Genomic DNA, 21,585 nt, shown 5'->3' with positions numbered 1-21,585 from the left:
TAGTTTTAATCCTGTAGGTGCTGGACATGTCCCAAGCTTAGGGGTCTGCCATGTATAACCATGTGTTTCGGGGTTCAGTGCATACACATGGAACTAGGAACCAATTCCTTTCTTTACCAAAATACACTGCTACCAGTCACATTCTTGTTTCATCAAACTTTAATCTCATTTTGGCCATTTCAGTCCTTTAGCCAGAGACTTCAAGTGCTTTCAGGAAGTAGCAGCAACTACTATGTTAAAACTTACTATCACATTTCACAACATTCTGTACATTCTGTGCAAAAGATACTGCTTTTGAATCATACTTTAGTATTCATATCTTGTATCCAAATAGGAAAGCCTCAGATCACCTGCAATAGGGGGAACAGTACTGACCAAATATTACGAGGATTAAAGCAATTTTAAAAAGATTAAAGGATTTTAAAACCATCCAAACTGGAGGTCATTGCTACCTCTTACTGCATTGATTCCATAGGTGAACGAGGTGCTGTGTGAAGATGTCCTTCCTTTTGCTTGTCCTGAATTTCCAGAAGCATTCTTGTAGAATGACCACATAGGCTTCACCCAGGACACCTGCATGTCTCCAGTTACTTGCCTGTTTTCTAAGTTACACAGTCACAGACGTTGCAACCTGCTCTCATGGAGGAGCTGCACCTAGTCCTGGACCATGTCTGTTGCTCATCCAAAGTTTGCCTCAAAATACACACTGAGAAGACCCAGAAACACTATAATTGTCATCATTGGTCATATTTGGCCCCTGCCAACTCCAAAGACAGTTAATTTGAAAGAGAAGCATCTACTTAAAAAAAGAAAAAGCAGTTGTTCAGTTTCGTAAGTTGCCAAAAGGCCTTGCCGGTCCTTCAGGATCTTGTCAGCTGGAGAGCAGCTTCCAGGCTGAGCCTGCCTATCCACAGGGAGGGCTGAAGTGGGTAGCACTGCGAGGGACAGGCCAGGGCCAATGCCAAGGCCAAGGCCGCCATGGCCTGCTTTGGAGCCCCTGGGCCTCCTTCCTAAGATGGAGCTGTAGCAGGATAGTTGCTCTTTTTTGTGATACTGCCCACCCTGTGAATCCTTCCGTCCCACCGGGTAGCCTCCACGTGCCTGTCCCAGTCCTTGGCTGTGGCGGTTGGAGCAGTTCTGACATCCCCACACAGGAGTGGCCCCAGGCACCATTAGCTTCAGCCCTCAGAAAACCTTCCATTTCCCTGGCTACTCCTCCCCAAATGCACTGTGGTTTCCACACAAGGAGAAAAGGCACAACATGCTGGCAGGAGCAGCCATGCTTGTGGCTGAGGCAAGGCCAAAAAACATCAACACTAGCAGCAGTGGTGCCTATAGAAACAGACTCACAGCCGAGGCAGGGGCCTCAGGCCGTGGCTGAAGAGCAGTGCTGAAGGTACCTGTTTGGTGCCATTCAAACATAACGAGTCTGACCCCTGGCTCCAGCTGGTTCGGCTCATGACATGCCTTCCATTGGGGTTTTCGTGGAGGGAAAGGAAAAGTGTTTTATTGATGTATGGCTATTATTTTATTGTTCAGATATGATGTATATGCTATTGTTTTATCTGTTATTATTATATCCTGTTGTTTCATATTTTCTTGTTAACCGCCATTATGTAAACCGCCCAGAGTTGCCTTGTGGGCTATGGGAGTGGTATAGAAATGTAGTACTACAAGTAGTACTACTACTAATAGGATTATCCACAATCTTATATATGAACTACTTTGAATGCTCTAAAGCAGTTTATAAATGCTACAGTTTAAAACTATCTTCATACTAAGATAGTATGACTATAGCGTATGACTGAGGAAGAAAGATAAATAAAATTAGTTCTATGCAAGTTGAGACACAGGTTTCCTCTTAACTCTGATAATGTTTTATTTGAGTAAATACCCTGAAGTTTGGATATACAGGCCAGATTTTTCTTTTAAAAAACCAACAAGAATTTATACATGCAATGCAAATTTAGAGTTAGGTTTTTAGGTTTGCTTTAAAAAAACAAGCAAAAGCCCCGTAACAAAACATCTTCTAACTTTCATACAAAATAGCACTTTGGTTGTCCTTTCCCTCCCCCTGCTGGTAGAAAGCAGTGATAAAACCGTGCACTGTATTCAGTGATTTGAAATATAATTTTAAAAAGTTTCATACAAAGTCGCGTTTCCTTCTCCCATAAATGCCAAAGTTCCAAAGTATACTCTGACAGCAAATGCTCTGCGAACACTTTATTACACAAATTACATTCAGCTTCTGAAAATAGTGTTCTAACAGTGTAACCATCTAAAAATAAGACATCCTGGAAACACACAAAGTCTGGAGGAGGAAAGAAAAACATTTTCAATACAGACTTTTAAAAACTTTCTCTCAAAGCAACAGAATGTTAGTGATTCTTTTGTAAAAAATAGGTGGTTTAGCAGCTTTGTTTCACTGTGGCACTGTATTCTCTCTGGTCTGTGGTAGGTTAAGAGCATTAAAAGTGAAAAGGCACAAAAGAAAAATCTGGAAACTGGAGAAAGAAACCCTTAAAGCAGAGATTGGGACTTATTTACAAATATAGAGAAGGTCCCTAACTAAAATAAGCAAGTACTACTAGTTTAAAATCATTACTGCAACTAAAATAAGATTGTTCTGCTTTACTAAAAGAGTCATATAAGACAATGGCACTGATATGAAATGTTCACACCTCAAAATTAAACAGAAGCAAAATTAATTAAAAAAAGGAAAAAATGTGTACAGCCTCACAAGGGACTAGTACAGTTTACAATTAAATACACAAAATCTCAAAACGTGCTAAATCTGGCAATCTTTGTAGAATCATACAATGTAGAAATCCAAAACCAGTTTCAGGAAGAAGATGGAGGTATCACTGGAGGCTGAGAAACAGAATCTTCCTCTTCTGAGTCTGTGGCATCATCTTCGTCTTTCTCTTGATCACTTCCTTCAGTACTAAGTCGATCAAAACCTTTTCGACTATAGCCTGCTCGACTTGCAAAGAAGTTCCCAAGGTTAAGGCCTCCGCTACCTTTTCCTGTGAATGGAGGCACACTTTAAGAAAGTGGTCATATGTTCATCTTTGCAACATGTTATGTGTGTTACATAGGATCATCTCAATTTTTGATTTTATGGGTTTCAGCACTGATAGTTTAACAGCTCCCTCTTGGAGCTCTTGCAAGGTCAGTATAAAGTGACTGCATAAGAGAAACGCAGAAGAGTTTTCAACTCCCAGTGAAATGCAGTCTGGGTTTTTTTTCCCACCCCACCCCCACCTCAGCAAGTGAGATGTGACATAGTTGACAATGCGACAATGCAGGGTTTGCTGCTTAGTCTATCCTCTTCCATCAAACCTTTTCTTAAAAGTTAGCTCAGGGATTATTTTTGAATTTAGGCTGACAGAAATAATTGCAGCCCTTCTTTTCTTCCTGATATAAAGGAAAGGTCTGAGGACAAAGATCAATTTCTCAGTATTGTTCTCTGTCTCTAAGAGCTCTCCTGTGTTCCTTCTCCAACTCTGCCAAATCATCCACTCCCAAAGGCTTTGCTTGTTAGATAAGGGGGATGACTCACCACCATCACTATAGCTTCTCATCAGGAATAACTGTCGGATTCATTAGCAGAGAGACACAATATGTACTAGCAGTGGGCAGGCATTTTAACATCTAATGAAAAGAAAGTCAAGACCAGGTGCACTTGCTACACATAAGATGGGCTAGAAATAATCCACGCACAGATCCAAACCTTCCAAGCATTTCAGGGGCTGGTGTTTATCTGTACAGAAACAAGCTTTGACTTTTTAGAAGCACAACAGCAGGCCTTTCCCCTTACTCACCTCTAAATCTGCCCAGGATTCTCCCTGAACTTGAATCAAGTTTATGCTCTGCATCAGCTATAAGAATGAGACATATTTCTAAATCAGGAGCAAGAACCCTATAGCAGAATTATATTAATGAAACACAGACTGAAAAATAAGCAGCCCTGGGGAAAATCAAGGTATGTGGAAGAGAAACAGAACTGAAATTGCAATCTCAGTATTACACCTGCATCGGTTTTTGGGTTTCTAATGAAAAAGTAACAACATATCTAAGCATGAATGTCTCTGACCATTTGAAGTATACTTTCACTTATCATACTAAACTGTATTAGACACTTGAGATGAAATTTGTTGATACCCCTGAAAATGTCTGACAGTAGCTGAGAAACATAATCTAACATTACCTGTAATCTACAAGTCCCAATAAAATAGTGTGGCAAAATGGCATTAGGATTAAGTTAAGCATTGAATTCTTGTGACCCTTTTTCTCTCAAGTCCCACCTTCTTTCCCTTACAGGGAGCTGCTATTGAAGTTTTATGACATTCATTTGTGCACAATGCACAGTTTTTTCCTGAGACATAATGCTGAGATTATTGCATGGTTCTGTTTATAGGGCTATTTAGGAGATAGGTTTGAACAGTTTGTCTTTATTCTACCTTGCAAAAACAAAATAAAGCCGCTGTGTGCACATTTATGGAGCATAATTGGAGCCAAAAGTCTAGACCACTTGCAACTACTCACAGAAGTTTAAAAAAAAGAAAGGAAAGAATTGTTGCATTACAGAAGTTTAAAAAGAGAAAGAAGAGTTATTTCTGTACATGCAGAATGAATGTGACATTAAGGGAGGCTCAAATACTTTCTCGAGAATAAGATGCAGGAAAGAGAACCCAAACAAGGCAGCAAGACTTCTGAATAATTGCTTGTGCATTCTTCAACTACTTATTTTGAACCATCTATTTTTCAAGAACTCACAAAGTGAAAACCTCCCCACTGCTAAAGTATTATTAGAAATGTTAACCTTAACTGCAAAGTGAAGGGAATATAAAAATCCAGAGGTGTACATCTCTGATGGTAGCAATTCGGACTGCTGTGCAGCAGTGGGAATAAGCATTTCACATAGTTTTACAAAGCTCTCTGCATGAAGGTTTTGGATGTTAGGAGATTTCTTGGTAACAAGTTATGAGTTAATTACCTGTGCTGATTCTTGCCTTTCTCCACCAGATAAATATGGCAACTGCCAAGAAGACAGCAATAGGAATAATCAGAAGTGTTGTAATAAGAACAACAGAAACTCCAGTGCCAGCCTGTTGGACCAGATGTTGCTTTTCCTTTTTCTTTAACAATCCCTTTGATATGGGCTTGTTGGTCAGTTTTGCTTCTATAACAGCTTCAGTTTCTTTAAGGAAAGAAGAGATTGAACACTGATTAGCACTTTCAAGCTGTACAGAAGAAATCCACTGAAACTTTCAAGTTTGCTTCCAAACAGTAATTAACAGCAGCAAGATGGCTCTGTTGCAAGACTGGCAACCATCAAAAAGTCTTTGCAAAGGTTTTGAAAGAGAGGAAAAACTGACCAGTTTTTCAGCTTTATTCCCTCTTTCATTGTGTATTGTGTAACATGTTGCTAGTAATTTCTATAATTGTTTTGGGGGAGATTTGGCCATCATCCCTGCAGGACACATTCTGATTTTTGCAGTTGTTGCACATGGACAAATGTATGGGATGGGTCTGTCTGGAGGGCACTGATACATGACAGACTGCACAGCCAAGACTGGCAGATTCCAGCACCTGGGAAAAAGCTAAATCTATTATTTGTGTGTTGAATGAGCCACCGTGGTATTTATCTTCCCAACCAAATTGTGAAGAAGGCCCCACAGCAATCTCATTATTATAAAATGATAGCTCTAAAGTACTCAGCTGAAAAGAAATGTGAAACACAGCATGGAGAAGTGTCCCACTAGCACCCTTCATCCTGGTGAAGCGATTCCCCTGTGCACAGTAGGTGGCCATCTGCAGTCACAGCTGGGTAGGGTAGATGTGCCAAATCTCAAACAAGTTCTGTTCTCCTGAGATTCTGACTTGCCATGCCTGAGTTAAAGCTGTATTTTAATAAGGAGCCAGGAGAGTATAAGAGCCATTTGGGGGAAATCACTGAGGAGGATGTTCCTTGATAGCTCTCAAGGGTCGCCAGTCAAGAAAGAGGAAAGAAGAACTTCATCCAAGAAGTTCTATCCCCAACCAGGCGGAGTATCCAACGCTGCCCATTCACCTCCACTGATTATGCTGCACCAACAGAATCCACTGCTGGCACAACAGGAAAGTTGGTGTTTTGTAAAGCATCTGTGGAATCAAGCTGAGACACTCATTTGCAGAACAAGACAGGTTACTCTAGGAAGTACTAGCATCCAACTTTGCCAGCAGTGGGCCCTGCTCATGCACGGGCAGTGTTGGATACCGCCCTTTGTCTTTCAGTTGCAGTTTGGTATTGTTGGTCTACACTGGGTCTTGTGTAAATGACCGAATCATTTACATAACTACTGCTTAAATCATTTATATAATATCATACCACATAAAAACAAACAAACCACTTAATAGGGAGCAATTCAGTGAAAGGTAGATGAAGGAATGGCTTGTTATCCTTTCCCTGCTTTCTCATTCCTTATTCTACACTTCCACCTCCAGCAAGTCGATGGCCCTCATGTTTGCAAGAGCAAAATCCTCACTGAAATTCTGCCCTGTCTTCCACCTTGGGGAAGAGGCATCTTGAATTCTCCGGTCTCAGGCTGTGCCATATAATTTGCTATAATGTTTAATTAATATATTAGATTTCTTCCCACCTTCTGTTTTAAAGCGCTGTTTTGCTTTTTTTATTTAGCTGATTTATGTTGACATCCCAAAATGCCACCCATTTCAATAGATTTTTAAAAATATATAATATTTAAAAGACAAAAAGTTACAAATTTCTTTTTCCCATCCCTTTTTAAAAAAAAAACTATGAAGAGTAGTTTCTAAGAGAAAGACGACACAGTACAGCTTACTGTGTGCTGTTTAATTCATGGGGAGCTGGGGGGATCCATGAATGCCCGGTTAAATATTCCCTAACCTAGTAAGCATGGGTTCTGTGAGCATTAAACAACCCTTGATTAATACTAAAATAAACCATGGATTAATTAACCCATGCTGGGCTGCTGCATTGGGCAAATAATCCCAATCCCAGGCCAAGACCTTTTTATTCAAATAGTATTTTAATAATCTTTAATATTTATAGTTTTAATTATGCAGCCAGTGTGTTTCCAAGTTTTAATTGTAAATTGTAATTGTAAATGTCATTCTATTTGTTTTATTTATGTTGTGAGCCGTCCCGAGGCTGTGTAGCAATGGGGACGGCATATAAAAACTTTAAATAAAAATAAAGAAATAAATAATTTGCTATCCAAGGCCTGAATTCTAGCTTCTTTGCCAATAAGAAAATGATTGTAACTTGTACGCTGTTAGTCACAGTGGACATATTTTAGCACCACCTTCAGAAAGGGAATGTGTCCCATTCCAATTCTAGTTGCTAGGAAACATGAGCACGAGGGTGCCACTGTTTTCATGTCTTGTTGTAGGCTTGCCATACGTGTCATGTCCTTAACATTTTCTCACACAAGTGGCTTTCCTGATAGTTGTTTGCATACAGAATCAACGGTCATAACTGTTGAGGAGGATCACCTAACCCTCTTGCCCCAGTTTACAGCTTTTCCCCAAGGCACTTAAGATACAGACTGCAAAGAAAAAGACTAACCTTTGATTTCTTGTACCTCAATCCCAGCCTTTTTAACAGACCGATGCTCCATTTCTGCAACACAAGAATTGCTTTTGAGGCACTACTTTGAGGTGTGTGATTCATGGTGGCACTAATGGCTACCATTTGTGACACATAATTGGCTTCATAAGCATGCACAACACAGAAGATTAGCGAGGCTGGTCATAACTGGTAATATATGCAAAATATATGAGATCCAGTAAGTGGAATATCGCTTTCAGAAGGTTTCTTGCCCAGGAAAACAAAATAGTTTGCTCAGGGCCTAATTATGGTACATGTCAAAACAGATTAGTTAAAACATTATTCTTAAAGAAAAGAAGGCAAGTCTTTCAAAGTCAAAAAAATGTGTGTGTGTGTGTGTGACAGCATGCACACACACACACACACACAGTTGACAACATCCCAACATCCTGAATCAAATCAATATTCTGTGGTCAAAGCCCACAGTACAAAAATCAGCAAGTAACCCTTATGTGCACAATACAGTCTCAGTTAAGCAAAGCTTCATGAGCTGGGAGAACTGGGAGTTAAATGGGAGCCATGGGAAAGTGCTTCATCCTGCAAAGCACAGACATGATCCACTCCACTCCAGCATGCACTGCCTAGACATTGTCAGTGCTCCTCATCTGATACCTCGTAGCTACATGAATAAATAAGCATGAAAGCCCAGAAATTATGGAACCATCAATCTTTTTTAAAAAGTTCCAGATAACACAGTTGCTTTATACATGATGATTTATTGCTTTCATACTTCTGTATTGTTTCTACTCAAAGTGGAGATTATACAGTTAATCATACAAAAAGCCCGATGCTTTTGTATTAATAATCTCACTCAGTTATGGAACTGACTGAGATCAGAGACACCTCCTAATGAAAGCATTCAGCTAGGGGAAGAATCAGTCAAGAAGTTATCAGAAGGAGCAGCGTTGTGATAAGTATAAGGTCCATTCATTTAATATGCAGTTTGCCTGCACATTATGTGTGTGCAACTTGCACACAACAAGTTCCTATACCCAGGCATGTTCACATCCAGTCCAGTAAGTTTCTGGCAGAAGAAATGATAGGATCTGAAACTGAAAACTGCTAGATATCAAGTACAAACGGGACTGGGACATTTTTATTTGTTCAGTAAAAAAGCTGACATATATTCTATGTCCCTACACTTTGTTTTCCAAAATTTGGTGCCAATTAAAAAGTGGAAGTTTGCAGTACTCCATGACAAAGAGTATATAACCTGTTTTCAATGGCACTATTCTAGCCATAGAGATTCCTAGACACTTTATCCGTAAGGATCTGCATGCCAATTACTCCACTACCCAGCTTGGGCACAGTTTCTGCACCTGAATGCTCTCACAATTGCCTTTGGACAGGGGAAAAAACCCTATGAAGTTCAGGTAGCAGGGGGAGTGTAAGGAATGCACAGATAAGCAGCTGACCAAGTTCCAGGCAAAGGGCAAGGATGGCCGGAATGGGAATGATCACAAGTGGAACTGGAGTAGGGGGCTGCATGTTAATCCAACTTTCTGGAACAATGCTGTGCTTTGCAGTAGAATCAGCCCCAGTGTTCTTATGTTTTATTTGATATAAGATATTTTAGGAATTCTAATTCACAATGTGGGCCACAAACCAAGCAACCAACCAAGCCAACCAACCAAAATATAATATGAAGTGTGCATGCAAAAGCAAGCAGTTTCATTTGTAGCTTTAGCTGTTGCAAATGGAATGCCTTGCTCTTCCAGTTATATTTTAGTATAATAATCTTGGCTTTGTTTCATTCTGTTTATTTCTGATTCTAACTGTGTTGGTATTCTTCACTGTATTGTTTTCACTGTGGCTAAATGCTGCTTTGGATGCTATTTTTTGTGGGGGGATTTAATGTAAAAAATCAGCAAAGTAGTAAAATATTCCGGGATTGTTAGCTTATTTCTTTAAAAACAGAAATACTGAAAGGGACACCTTCAGCCAAGAGTGAGTACCATTTTTAATAACGAAGTGGCAGCAAATGTTCCAGTGGGAGCAATTTATTTAAGTTAACAAGATGTGGAAATGGCACAGGAAAGTGAAAATTAAGCCATTCGGCCAGTACAGTCACTACAATTCTCAGCTGACTTGTCAATGGACATTGAATGCCAGATGCTAAGGGAGAAGTCGGGGATGAAGAGGTCTCCCTAATATGATCATATTGCCAGGCATGGCAACTCAGCATTTAATAATGCAAACTATTCTGCTGAGCCCTTGAAAGAACAAAAGTGACAAGTGGCTCCCAATATCCTCCCCTAACCCACAAATTAAAATAAAAATCAGAAGCTACAGCAAGGATAGAAAACAAATGGAGATAACCAAAAACAGCTGTCATTCTGGAAATTCTGAAACATCGCTAATTAGATTTGTAATCCTACTTCTATTTAAACTATCGTATTTGTTTTAATTTGATTTCCATTGAACTACTTATTTAGGGTTAATCCAGTTGTGTTTAGCTCATATTTAAATAGAAATAAATCCTGCCACTAGAGATTTCAGAGTGATCTGTGATGGATTCGAATGAGTTTGGATTTCATGAAACTGACCTGCAGTTTGCCCAACATCTATCCTACAGTTGTGCTCCCAAACCCCCAGACCCCTGTTGAAGATGGCAAGGTACAGCCCAAGAGAGAGCAGCTTACCACAGACCCTTACTGAATTCAGAGCAGAGGCAAGATTTCAGCTAGGGGCTTCCTGATTCATAGTTCTGTCTTCCAGCACAATCCTCTACATGTTTAATTTGGTGGCTATCTTATTATGTGCTGTGTGTGAATAAACACTTCCTTTTGCTTTTCCAGAATCCCCCAAGACTTGGTCTAGATGATTCTGGGTTCAAGTTGTGGGAGAAATGCTTCTTCATTCCATCAATGCACACTCCTTTATCATGCCTCTCTTCACTTGCTTTTTTCAGCAAGTGAAGTTTCTCCAGACCTATGATGGCTTTTGTAACCTTTCCTTTTGCCCCCAAAATGAAGTTATTCAGGTAGTGTACAAATAAATTAAAAACATAACACACAAGGCTACAATAAAACAATTACAATAAAATAGTACAAGATAAACTAGCAACGGGGATAAAAGGAAACACATAATAAAGTATATAAACAAAAGTAAAACCAATAACAGGGTTCTAAAACATTGCCAAGATTTAAAAGAACTAAACCAGTTCCAAAAGTGCTTGTGAAAATCAAAACGCCAATGCTAGGCAGGGCATTTCACTAATGAGGAACCACCCGTGAAAAGGTGCTCTCTTGTAGCCATCTGTCTTTCTGCACTGGACAGAGACCTCTAGAGGACAGCCCCAGATAAATACCTCAGGGTCCAAGCAGATAAATACAGGAAGACACGCTCCTGAAGGTGAGCTAGCCCCAGGCCTTTAAGGTTAAAACCAACACTCTGATTTGGGCTTGAAATGGGCTATTGGCCAGGGCAGAAATAACTACAAAGTGGCATGATATACTCAACCAGTGCCAGTTAACTGGTCACAATGGGCAACTCCAACAGGATGCTTGGACCTCCACCGATTCCCTTACACTCACCAGTGCCCATCTGCAAGCAAGGCCAACTGCTTGCAGAAGCAAGATTTAGCACTTAATATGCATATTCTTTTAAGTCTTGTTTCCCAAGACAAATTAAAAATTTCCATTCATTTCATTTATCACATTTCTATACAACCCTATGGCCAAAGCTCTCCAGACAATTTACAAAGATTTAAACCTTAAAAAACATTTTAACAACCCTATAAATACAAATACACACCAGACAGAGATACACACACTTGTTGTTAAATGATCAACAAGGAAGAATTAAAGAGTAAAAATCTCATCATAAGCTACCATATGCCTCAGAGAAGGTGTCAACAGAGCACCAAAGAGATAACATTGCTGGCGTGATACTGGCCTCATCGGGGAGATCATTCTATCACTGAGGGGGTTACCACTGAGAAGGCCCTTTCCCTTGTTGCTGCCTTCCAAGTGTCCTTCAGAGACAGCACCTGGAGGAGGGCCTTGGATGTATGGGTAGGTTCACGCTGGGATAGGTGCTCCATCAGGACACCGTAAATCAGAGCTCAATAGATTCTCTCTATGTATGGAATAGTCACATCCAAAAGAGAGGCTCCCTTGCACTGAAACAGTAATGGGAAAATCCAGTATATTTTCTTTAAAACTGCAGTGGTGTCCTTAAGATGCAGAGGTTAGGGAGTCCTGAGTTGAATGTGTGCCTGAAAATATTGCCTGATGCTTTTAAGAGTTTAAGGCAAAGATTACTTACTTTCTGTGGATGCAAATTTCCATAATGTGTTGATTTGAGCATCACCAATGAACACCGTTCTGTCTTCTGAAGCAACAATGTCATGCGGCATCTCAAAATTCTGCCAAGGTAAACATCCAGTGTCTTAAAATTGGAAATCAGCACAGTAGAATAAAATCTGAACACTTACACCCATTCAGTCAACAGTCTGAGGTGCGGATTTAACTTTGGATGGTGTAAAGTTAGGGGTTTCAGTGTAATCAACATTGGCAAAAATGTGATGGAAGTCTTATGATGTCAATGGAATATGGTTAACTTCCCCTATGCTAATCTGAATTTCTCCAGAGCCTGCATGGCAGCAGATAACCCACTGAGTTTAAATAAAATGGCTTTGCTGGCTACTCTTGTACAATGATATGTCAATCTCTGCAGAGAAAAAAAAGACCAACAATTTTGTTTATTAAAGGAAGACTGCCTGGATGCTTAAAAGCTAAGTGCACATTACGAGTGCTATCTCAATAATAGCCAGTGTGGTTTGGTAGCCAGACTGCTGAAGTGGAGACAGGCGAGATCAAGGTGCTAGTTCCCACTCAACCATAAATCTTACTGGCTGACTTTGTGCCAGTTGCTCACTTTCAATCCAATCTACCTCATAGTGTTGTTGTCATGAATATGAAAATAGAGTGGAGGAGAACTATGTAAGCCACATTGCGAAAGGCAGGATATAAATGCCACGTAATGATAATAATCATCGATATAAACAATGAAAGATCCTGTCTTTCTCCAGCTCAGTTCAAACATAGCACTGAATCTTGGATTAATTAACCCATGATATCTGCTAGGCACAAGTTGGAGTGAGTACACTGCCTCTTGCATGGACCTCACTTCTGTTTTCTCTGAACAAATGAAAATTGCTGTGGTCACAGGTTGCAAACATGAGATTTGAACCTAGCAACTAATCTAGAGTTTAACTCAAGAACAAACTGCTTTCACTCATACCATGCAGCAACTCTGTTCTCTTCCTGCCTAGTATAGACAGGTTTAAGGAAAACCTCAAGGCATACTATATAGTCACAATTAAAAAAAGAACACATACACTAGATCCCAGAATAGTCTGTCCTGGAAAACAACCTAGATTACTTTGCAGTGTGCAGTCTTTTCTAACTCTGATGTTTTAGGGTTTAGGTGGCAGTACTATTTGTTTCCTACTCTCAGTGAAGAGACAGAAAAATGCTTAGGAGAATAAGGAGTTCATTCAAGGTACATCTAGCATTGGCTTTAAGTTTTCAAGGAAGACAAAAATGCAGAGGACTAATTAACTTTAATCGAAAGGCAAGTTGATGCTGCGTGCCTGGTGGCAGTTTAAGACAAGTTAGAAATAGGAAGTGGAAAGAGAAAATGAATGCAGCAGGGCCTGAATCAGTGCAGATCGATTCCCAGGTCCCAGCAGTTGCCTGAAACCACAGATAATAGTGAATGCTATACAATAGCAAGCGGGTGCCTGTGGGTGGCAAACCACAAAATAAACTCAAATTAAATGATATACTCAAAATAAAACTCCAACTATATACATTTCTTTTCCCCTATTTTGTTCATTCTTAACTCAGCAATGTAAGACTTCCTTTGGCACTTTATAACTTCTCTTTCAGGCTGAGGTCAACCATGGTTAACTGAAAACGGGGAAACTGAGCCAGCTCAAATGGGGGTTCTGCTGTATGCCGTGATTTGGCCTCAGTCTAGTGAAAGTTCTCTGTTTGACTTACCATATTTATTTCCTGGCTTGATCTCTACCTATTTGTGGCTGTAGCCTAATTAAATAAAATGCTTTTCATATAAAGTAATCATCCATTGTGTGCTGAGAATACTCTGAGCCAGAAACTGTGTATGGCACAAATTAGAGGCATCTTATTTAATGAAAAATATGGAGATGAGGGGATAATTTCATCTTTGTTTGCTGAACTATTTTGGAGATTCTTAGCAGAGGGCTTGTTGCAAGTACCTGTCTATTACCATGAAGCACCAAAATATTATTATCAATCCATGTTTATTCTGCCTTTCAATATAGGCCAAGCTTTTAAGGCAGATTGTGTTAAACAGTACTCACCACAAAAACACACTAAAATAACCAAACTATATATGATCAAGATACAGTGCTATGATGTAAACTCAAGTTTCTAAACACTTTTATGCCTGCTCTACTAGCCTTGCACAAGAATGGGACCCAGGAGTGAGAATTATGTAGATGGCTGGCTTCTTTTCCCTCACCCCAGTTTTCAAGGGGGGTTCTCTTTTGCTTGAAACTTCCCCCACCAAAAAATCCTTTCATATCTCTCCAACCATATATCTTTTTGATTTATCCCTCAGCAGATCCAGGTTCCTAATAATGTAAGCACTGTGCCAGCATGCAGCTTAAAATTCACACTCATGCAGATTTATTTCATGGAAATTCCAATTTCCAAAGCAACAGAGATCTGTCAAAAATTTCAAAAGGACCAGCTTCCCTGCTCAGCAACCAGCATGCTCTCAAAATTTTGCAATTACAACTTGTTTATTTACATTCTTATTTAAATTTCTAGAAGCAGCCCAACCCTATCAAGAGAATCTTGCATACAGCCCAGTACCCCATCTGTGACTGAATTGTGTACTGCATATTTTAAGGGGAATCTCAGACAACTAATAAGTGCCTTTAAAACTTAATGTTTAGTGAAAGAGAATAAACTGCTGGGATGCTGCTTCTTAAACATGTCTTATTGTTGGCTACTGCCACATTACTGTTTAAACTGAATTTGTCGTATTTTATTTTGAAAATTGCCTTTGGTGCCCTTGTTATTGGCTAAAAGGCAATCTAGAACTGTTTTAACAAAACAAAATAGATATTCTAAAGAAGCAAGTTCTACATAATGTCAGATTCAACTTATTTCCAGTGATAAGTATAAGACTGCAATGTATCCAGTAAAAGAGTTCAGTGTACACACACAGAAAATTCAATAAAGCTTTGTCACAGGGGAAATTACCAAGACCAGTCTTTAAGGAGCTCTACTATATTCAACTGAAATATGACTGTCCCCTGCACATTTGAAGTGGAAACTATCTGGACATAACAGTGATTGGCTGCCCCTTTCTCAGTATTACCAAAAATCTTTCATCTCGACCCCTGAAAAGAGTTTTGCCATTTTTACAAAAGATCCCTCCTTGTTTTAAAATGAATGAGGCACTGAATGTTTAAGTTGCATGAAGATTCATGCAAATTTAAAAACAAAAGAATAAAAAGAGCCTGTCTGAAACTTAGGAGGAGGGCAAGAGTGGTAACCAGTGTCAGTTTGCTGGTATGCACCTCTCCTTTCAGCACAAAACTGGGAGGAGGCTGCCAAGGCTGATGAGAGGTGGGGAGAGTGCATAACCCAAGGCTCATTCACACACAGCTACAACCTTGGCTGACCATCACATCCAAATTGGATCACCATTTCCTTGCAGCATTATTGTGTGTAGGTGAAGATGCTTCTATATGCCTCATCCATTCATGCACAAAGATCCTATTTTGGAGGTGCCATCTTATCTTAATAGTACCATTTGGAAAACAGGACATAAATTCTACAGTGTAAGATCCAAGATTGAATAAGGTACCTGCATTCACCTTCTTGATAATTTTCATTTGTTCAGATTGAAGTTTGAAACGTGAGAAAGACATGGGCATCCCCCCACCACACACACACAGAGTGCACATGTATTTTTAATGAAACCAAGTGAAGCTTCATAACAGGTCACCTTTCTAAGTGGAATGAAAGTGTCCGTGATTTCTCCAGTTGAAAAGTTCATCACAAAAGCTTGTACCCGCTGCTTGTCTCCAGGGTATGGTTTTCCATTCACTGCAAACAGCAGACCACCTACAAAGATACATTCATTCTTCAGTGATCTGTGTGTGGTGAGAGTATTCTTCCTTCTTACAGCTCAGTCTAGACAGAACAATGTAGGATAGGGAAGGCTGACTAGTCAGCAGTAACTGCCAATGTGCAGCAGCTCATGGAAATGAAACAGTCATTTAACAGTGATGGAGTCACAATTCTCTCAATACAACATGAATACAAACTATTTCAGCCATGCCTGCTAGGAAGAAATTGGCAGCGCTCAAGGGTTAGAATAATTTGAAATAAGGGGAAAAGCAATGAAAAAGGAATGCATGCGAAATGAAGAGAAGTTAGCAACCTAGACTCTCTTCTCTTAAATGCATGCCAGCACTATTTTTATTTTCAAAATGCATGCCACACATTTCATTCACATTGGACCGATTCAAGTGATACAAGAAGCCACCCTGAAAATAAATTAAACAGGTTGGTTGTTCTCTTGTTAACCCAACTAAGAATCTGGCACTCTGAAGCTGGACATGGCTTGTTTCCCCCATAGCCCTTTTCCCAGGACTTATCCCACTGTCTTTTCCAGCCCAACCTCTGCAGTCTTCTGAGCCACTCCGTCTGTGCAAATTATGTTTGCACTCATTAGTGGAGTAGAGGTTCATTGTAGACTTTTTCAACTTTGGTAATTCTAAAAATTTAGCACCTTTTGGGATACTTATTATTTATTTGTTCATTTATTTATTTAATTTATTTATACCACCCAACAGCCAAGGCACATTGAGCAAATTTGTATAGAGACATAAGCAAATTTAACTTTTTACAGCAAGGTTGCAATTAGTGCAATTTCAAATAATGAGATTATTTTATTTACTGTAAATTGTATATTGCCAGGTCATGTTTAATGCAAACTAAAATTTAATTGATTCAATGCAAACCAAAATTCAATTCATGTGGAGCTAGCGTAGGCACAGTTGAAGTTACTGGGTTACCATTATGGCTTTAGAAACTGCTACCTGATTATCTTGAACTGTGCATGTGCTGCATATTAAGGCTGACTGCTGTAATATATGGTAGTCTTTAATTGTTTTGATGGTTTTAAGACGTGTCCTTAATAAAACAGACAAAAGAAGGATTCCTTCAGATAAAAAGAAGAGGCTTGCTATTACATTAGAGCAAGAATTTGATATGATTTAACGACATCAACATGGTCATAGGAACTCTAAAATAGTTGTCAACAAGATGTTGGAATGTCTGAACCTGTATCTGTACTTTTGTTTTGAATCTGAATTTGAATCTGAACTTTTGTATCTGAATTGTCCTTCCTCAGAACAATTCTGTTTAGAATTCTTGTCTTGCTATTGCAAACTGTTCTATACTGAGTATTATAAAGAAAGCTGTATTTTTCAGATGTTTGCACTTTAAGACACTCTCATCATTAATGTTTTGGTTTTTAATCAAGAGGCTTAATCCCCTGCATTCTTGTTCTAATCGTGAAATATATAATTTCTTCCTCTACTGAAGTAGAAATATTTTTGCTGTTTTCTCAAACAGCACTTGAAATAATACGTCAACTCTTTGGATTTGAACCACCAGTGAAGAAGCTATAAAACAGTGGAGTTGTATTTATAAACATCAGCCTCAGCAAAGGTATATGCATTATGGCATTTAATATTTTAGATATTCATAGGCATTAGAGAGAGGGAGAGGGATGACAGAGAAGATAAAAAGATCCGGGTTCAGTTCTATATATAAAAAAGAAAGTTGACGTTTTGATAAGGAGAGGAATTTCCTCACCTGTTTTGGAAATACTTCCGCTAGAAAGGATTAATAGGTAAAATATACACAGCAAAATTATTAATGTGGACATCAGAACTAGCACAATGAGTAACAGAAAATAAACAATGGTGTTTTTGCAGTAATCTGTTGTAGGGGGTGTTGTACAAAATTAAAAAGGACCTTTTGGAAAATGCTTTAAGCAGTGGAGGTAGTTGCAGTTTATTTTGCCATGTTTTCATTTAGTGTGTTTTATTTGGTGTTTGGTTTTAAGGTATGGTTTTCAGTTATTTTTGTTGTTGTTGTTGTTGTTATTATTTAAGCTGCCTTAAAGATACTATTCTACTGAAAGTATAGAACCCAGTTATTTAAGGAGAGATGCTGATGTCCTGACCTAGTCCTGGATGGGGCTCACAGAAGTAATCCTGGTGAAGACTGATACAGTGGTGCCTTGGATCATGAATGCCATGGTTCACAATCAAATCAGGTCACAAACAAAAATTTCATGAATATTTTGACTTGGGTCGCGAATTCCATATTGGGTGGCAACGAAGGTCATGGCCATCTCCCCGCCCCCCGAGTGGGGAGATGGCCACGATTGCCGTTGCATTCGTGCAGGGAAGACATGAATGATCATGGGCACACTCCTGCAGGAAAGACGGGAACAATCTCGGCCATCTCGTGCCCCCAACTGGCACAATCTTGTGCCCCCAACCAGCACGATTGTGACCATCTCCCCCCTCCCCGAGGGGAGAGGTGGCCACGATCGCAGTTGTGTTCGTGCAGGGAAGACAGAGGAGCTGACAACAGGAGAACCTGCTGAACTCCAGAGTGAGCAGCAGAAGGCACTTGCTGAGGAGGAGTCCACTGAGGAAGAGGAAGACAAGGAGGAGGTTAGCAGTGATGTGATACAATCCATTATGAAAAAATGGAATGAGTGCCAGGATTTCTTTGAGAAGCACCACCCAACATAACTGTAACAAACAGAGTGTTGAAACTGATTAATGATAATGTGGTCTCTCATTTCTGGAGGGTTATGCAGCGCAGGAAAAAAACAAGTGACTATAGACAGATTTTTCACCAAAATTGACCCTGCAGCTAAGGGACAAAGAAGAGAGGAAACCCCTGAAAGAGATTTCCCCAATGTCCTTTTGGAGGGGGACTCTCCCTCAAAACAATAACCTCCCCACCACCTAGGTTAGTTCTCCACTGTACTGTACTGTACAGTACTTTGCTACATTGTTGTTCTTTGTCACTTTGTTTCAAATTTTTCTGATTTAAAAAAATAGTTACAGAACTGATTAACCTTATTTACACTGAACCTTATGGGGAAATTTGACTTGGCTCATGACCAAAATTTAGCTCACAACCACATTCGGAGGGGCCAGAACAGATTAACCTTATTTACATTGAATCTCATGGGGAAATTTGACTTGAGTCACAATCAATTTGGGTTACAACCAGAGTCCTGGAATGGATTCAGTTTGTGAGCCAAGGTACCACTGTATTTCCTCACCACTAACAGCAGTAGTGAAATCGCTGCCTTGATGTGGGTGAGGTTAGAGCTTCCCCTGTCTCCAGGCCAACCTAAAAGTAATCTCATTTGGCAGCCCTGAGGACCAAATATAGATTCCAAAAAATAAAATAAATGTGGGTATGGTGGAGAGGGGATGAGAAAGGCTGACTTTCTGCAAAAAGGTACTTCCTTGAAAGATATTGTGTGAAATAAGACAGCCTTCTTGATCTCTTGGGATCTTGTCTAAAGCAGCCACCTGCTTTTCATAGATGGTAGGGCACAAACTCTGACTGAGAGCAGCCAAAAATCCTCTAGAACTTCATCACTAATACAACCAGGGGAGTTTGTTTTCTTTCCCCTGAACCACTGTTTGGATACCTTCTACATGGTCTCAAATATAATAAAAGATATTAGGAGCTGGGTGTAACTGAGCACCCTTCATCTGGAGAATAGGATCCGGTCCAAATTGAACAATAGGTGCCATGGTTCTTGAGACCAATCAGGTCTGAGAACCACAATCTCATTGCCCTATAAAGAGTTATGTAAATTACTTCAGTCTGAGTTGCTCTCTTTCCAAAGTCCTAAGATAAAGGATGTAAAAGGAGTGATATGAAGAGCAGATTGATTGGCCATGATACCAAGAGGATTTCTTCATATTTCTCCCCTTGGGTGAAAAAGCATTTTGGTAAGGGCTAGGGAAATTTGGGCTTCAAGAACTGCAATCTTTTATTTGTAGGGCAAGCATCCCTCCAGCACTTCTCAAATCAAGTTCACAGGCTCCTCTGTTATACATACTTACCATGTAACTTCTAGCTAGTCCCTGGAGGTGTTGCCTAATGACATAATCTCACAGAAACTCAACTTTCTACAATTTCTCATTTTCTCAAAATGCAGACAGTTACTAAACTATATCCAACCCCTCCAAGTTTGTTGTATGTCTTAATTGTTGCTCCTTATGCAGTCCACATAGTGCAAGCTTTTTGTTTAGCACAGTCCCATGTGGTCTGTTTTCTTCTAAGTATGCTGACCAGCCAGCCCCCTGCCTTGGACAGCCGAGACCATAGTTCACCTTTTCAGTAGTTAAACTTGAAAATGTTCTGACAACTCTGCCCTTCTGGAATTTTTAAGAAAGCCTGCCCATGTTTGATTTTGAACCATCTCAACTTTCATTAAAAACATTTTAACTATTTTAAATTTGGGAATAAGTTTTGAGGAGGCAACACGAGAAACCCCCAGAGGCTAGAAAGGCAGATGGAATGCCTCATACTTCCAATGAATGCAAGAATTATATTATTACCACTTAGAAGAATGCAGAGGTCTCAGATACAACAGATTTTTGATTTTAAATTGTCTACCTGGAACATAAGAAATGGCAAATACTTCTTTTCCAAATGATGGATGTCTGATTTCTCTCACAAATTCTCCAGTCTCTGGTTTAAAACACTGAATTCGACCATTCTCTCTGTCCGCTACACACAGTTGACCAAACTCAGTTACAAGTGTTAAGCTGTGAGGGATGCTGAACTGACCAGGCTTAGCTTGATCAACAGAAGTCTCTGAAACAGAAAATATCCAATTAAAGCAGCAAATCTAAACTCACTAATAATAGCCAGAAATGCTAGTATTTTAAGCTAAAACAGAAAAAAATGGTTTGTTCAGTCAACATTGGTTTAATGAGCTACAGGGGTATGTTTTAAGCTGGGGCACTTTCCAGATGACATTTGTCTAATCACCCACTTGTTGTGGGGTCTGATCCCGCGACCATGTTTTGTTGGAGTGAAAAACAGTGGCCAGACATGCAAAGCACTTATGCTGGGATACTTATAAAGCCCACTTGCACTAAGAGGGAACTACAGCTAATAACTTCTCATTTGGACAGCAGAATGGGGTGTCCTACATAAATTGTTCATGGTGAGCCTGCTGCAAATTTCAAAATTATTGATGCATTAATTCTCAGCTATAAATAACATTGAAAAATTCAAAGCTCGTTTTCTTGTAGCAACTGCATATTAAAATATAATCAAGTGTAGCTTTTACAAAAAAGCCATAGGTGTGTGATAAGATATTTACTGGCCTCAAGAACAAATATCCAAGATTCTATTGAGGTATTTCCCCACTCCCACAAAGTAACAACACTACAAACCATGGCAACCTGCTGCAGGGGATGAATATTCAAAATGGCCACCAGCACGTCACAACCCACCATGGCTTAAGCCATGGGTCATCAAACTACAGGCCACAGGCTGGATCTGGCCCACCATGCCCATTCATCCGGCCCACCATAGAGGTTTTGGACTTGCCATTCGCGTGCGTGCAGTGAGGCGATGGCTTGCTCATGTGAAGATCGTTTTGGACTCGCTCGGAGAAAAGGATCTCCTTGCGAGCAAGCTGGTGCCTTGCCATATGTGCGCCCAGCGGCAGCTTGCTCACAGGAAGATCGTTTTCTCTGAGCGAGTCCAAAACGATCTCCTTGTGAGCAAGCGGACGCTGAGGCTTGCTTTCAAGGAGATCGTTTTTGGACTTGCTTGGAGAAAACGATCTCCACGTGCTCCATGACCCCCCCC

At 39.9% G+C, this 21,585-nt stretch overlaps 1 protein-coding gene across 5 annotated transcripts in view; it reads right to left on the bottom strand.

Annotated features, from left to right (window-relative positions):
* Positions 1–2,208: 2,208 nt before the first annotated feature.
* PAM (peptidylglycine alpha-amidating monooxygenase) overlaps positions 2,209–21,585 on the bottom strand; it is a 151,854-nt gene continuing 132,477 nt past the window's right edge. For 2 of the 5 annotated variants that reach the window (XM_044446882.1, XM_044446886.1), the window contains 7 exons: positions 20,377–20,577; positions 15,647–15,765; positions 11,903–12,002; positions 7,592–7,645; positions 5,000–5,203; positions 3,825–3,881; positions 2,209–3,026 (listed from right to left, as the gene is read on the bottom strand). In XM_044446882.1, coding sequence (XP_044302817.1) covers positions 2,842–3,026; positions 3,825–3,881; positions 5,000–5,203; positions 7,592–7,645; positions 11,903–12,002; positions 15,647–15,765; positions 20,377–20,577 — 920 coding nt within the window. In that variant the 3' untranslated portion in view covers positions 2,209–2,841. The remainder of the gene's footprint in view (positions 3,027–3,824; positions 3,882–4,999; positions 5,204–7,591; positions 7,646–11,902; positions 12,003–15,646; positions 15,766–20,376; positions 20,578–21,585) is intronic. The other 3 variants (XM_044446884.1, XM_044446887.1, XM_044446883.1) reach the window with 2 other exon arrangements.

The sequence above is a fragment of the Varanus komodoensis genome, unplaced genomic scaffold (assembly GCF_004798865.1).
Source record: "Varanus komodoensis strain SLA01 unplaced genomic scaffold, ASM479886v1 scaffold5, whole genome shotgun sequence".
Lineage (NCBI taxonomy): Eukaryota > Metazoa > Chordata > Lepidosauria > Squamata > Varanidae > Varanus > Varanus komodoensis.
The sequence above is the reverse complement of the archived record's forward strand: the minus strand, read 5'-3'. Positions and strand labels throughout refer to the sequence as shown.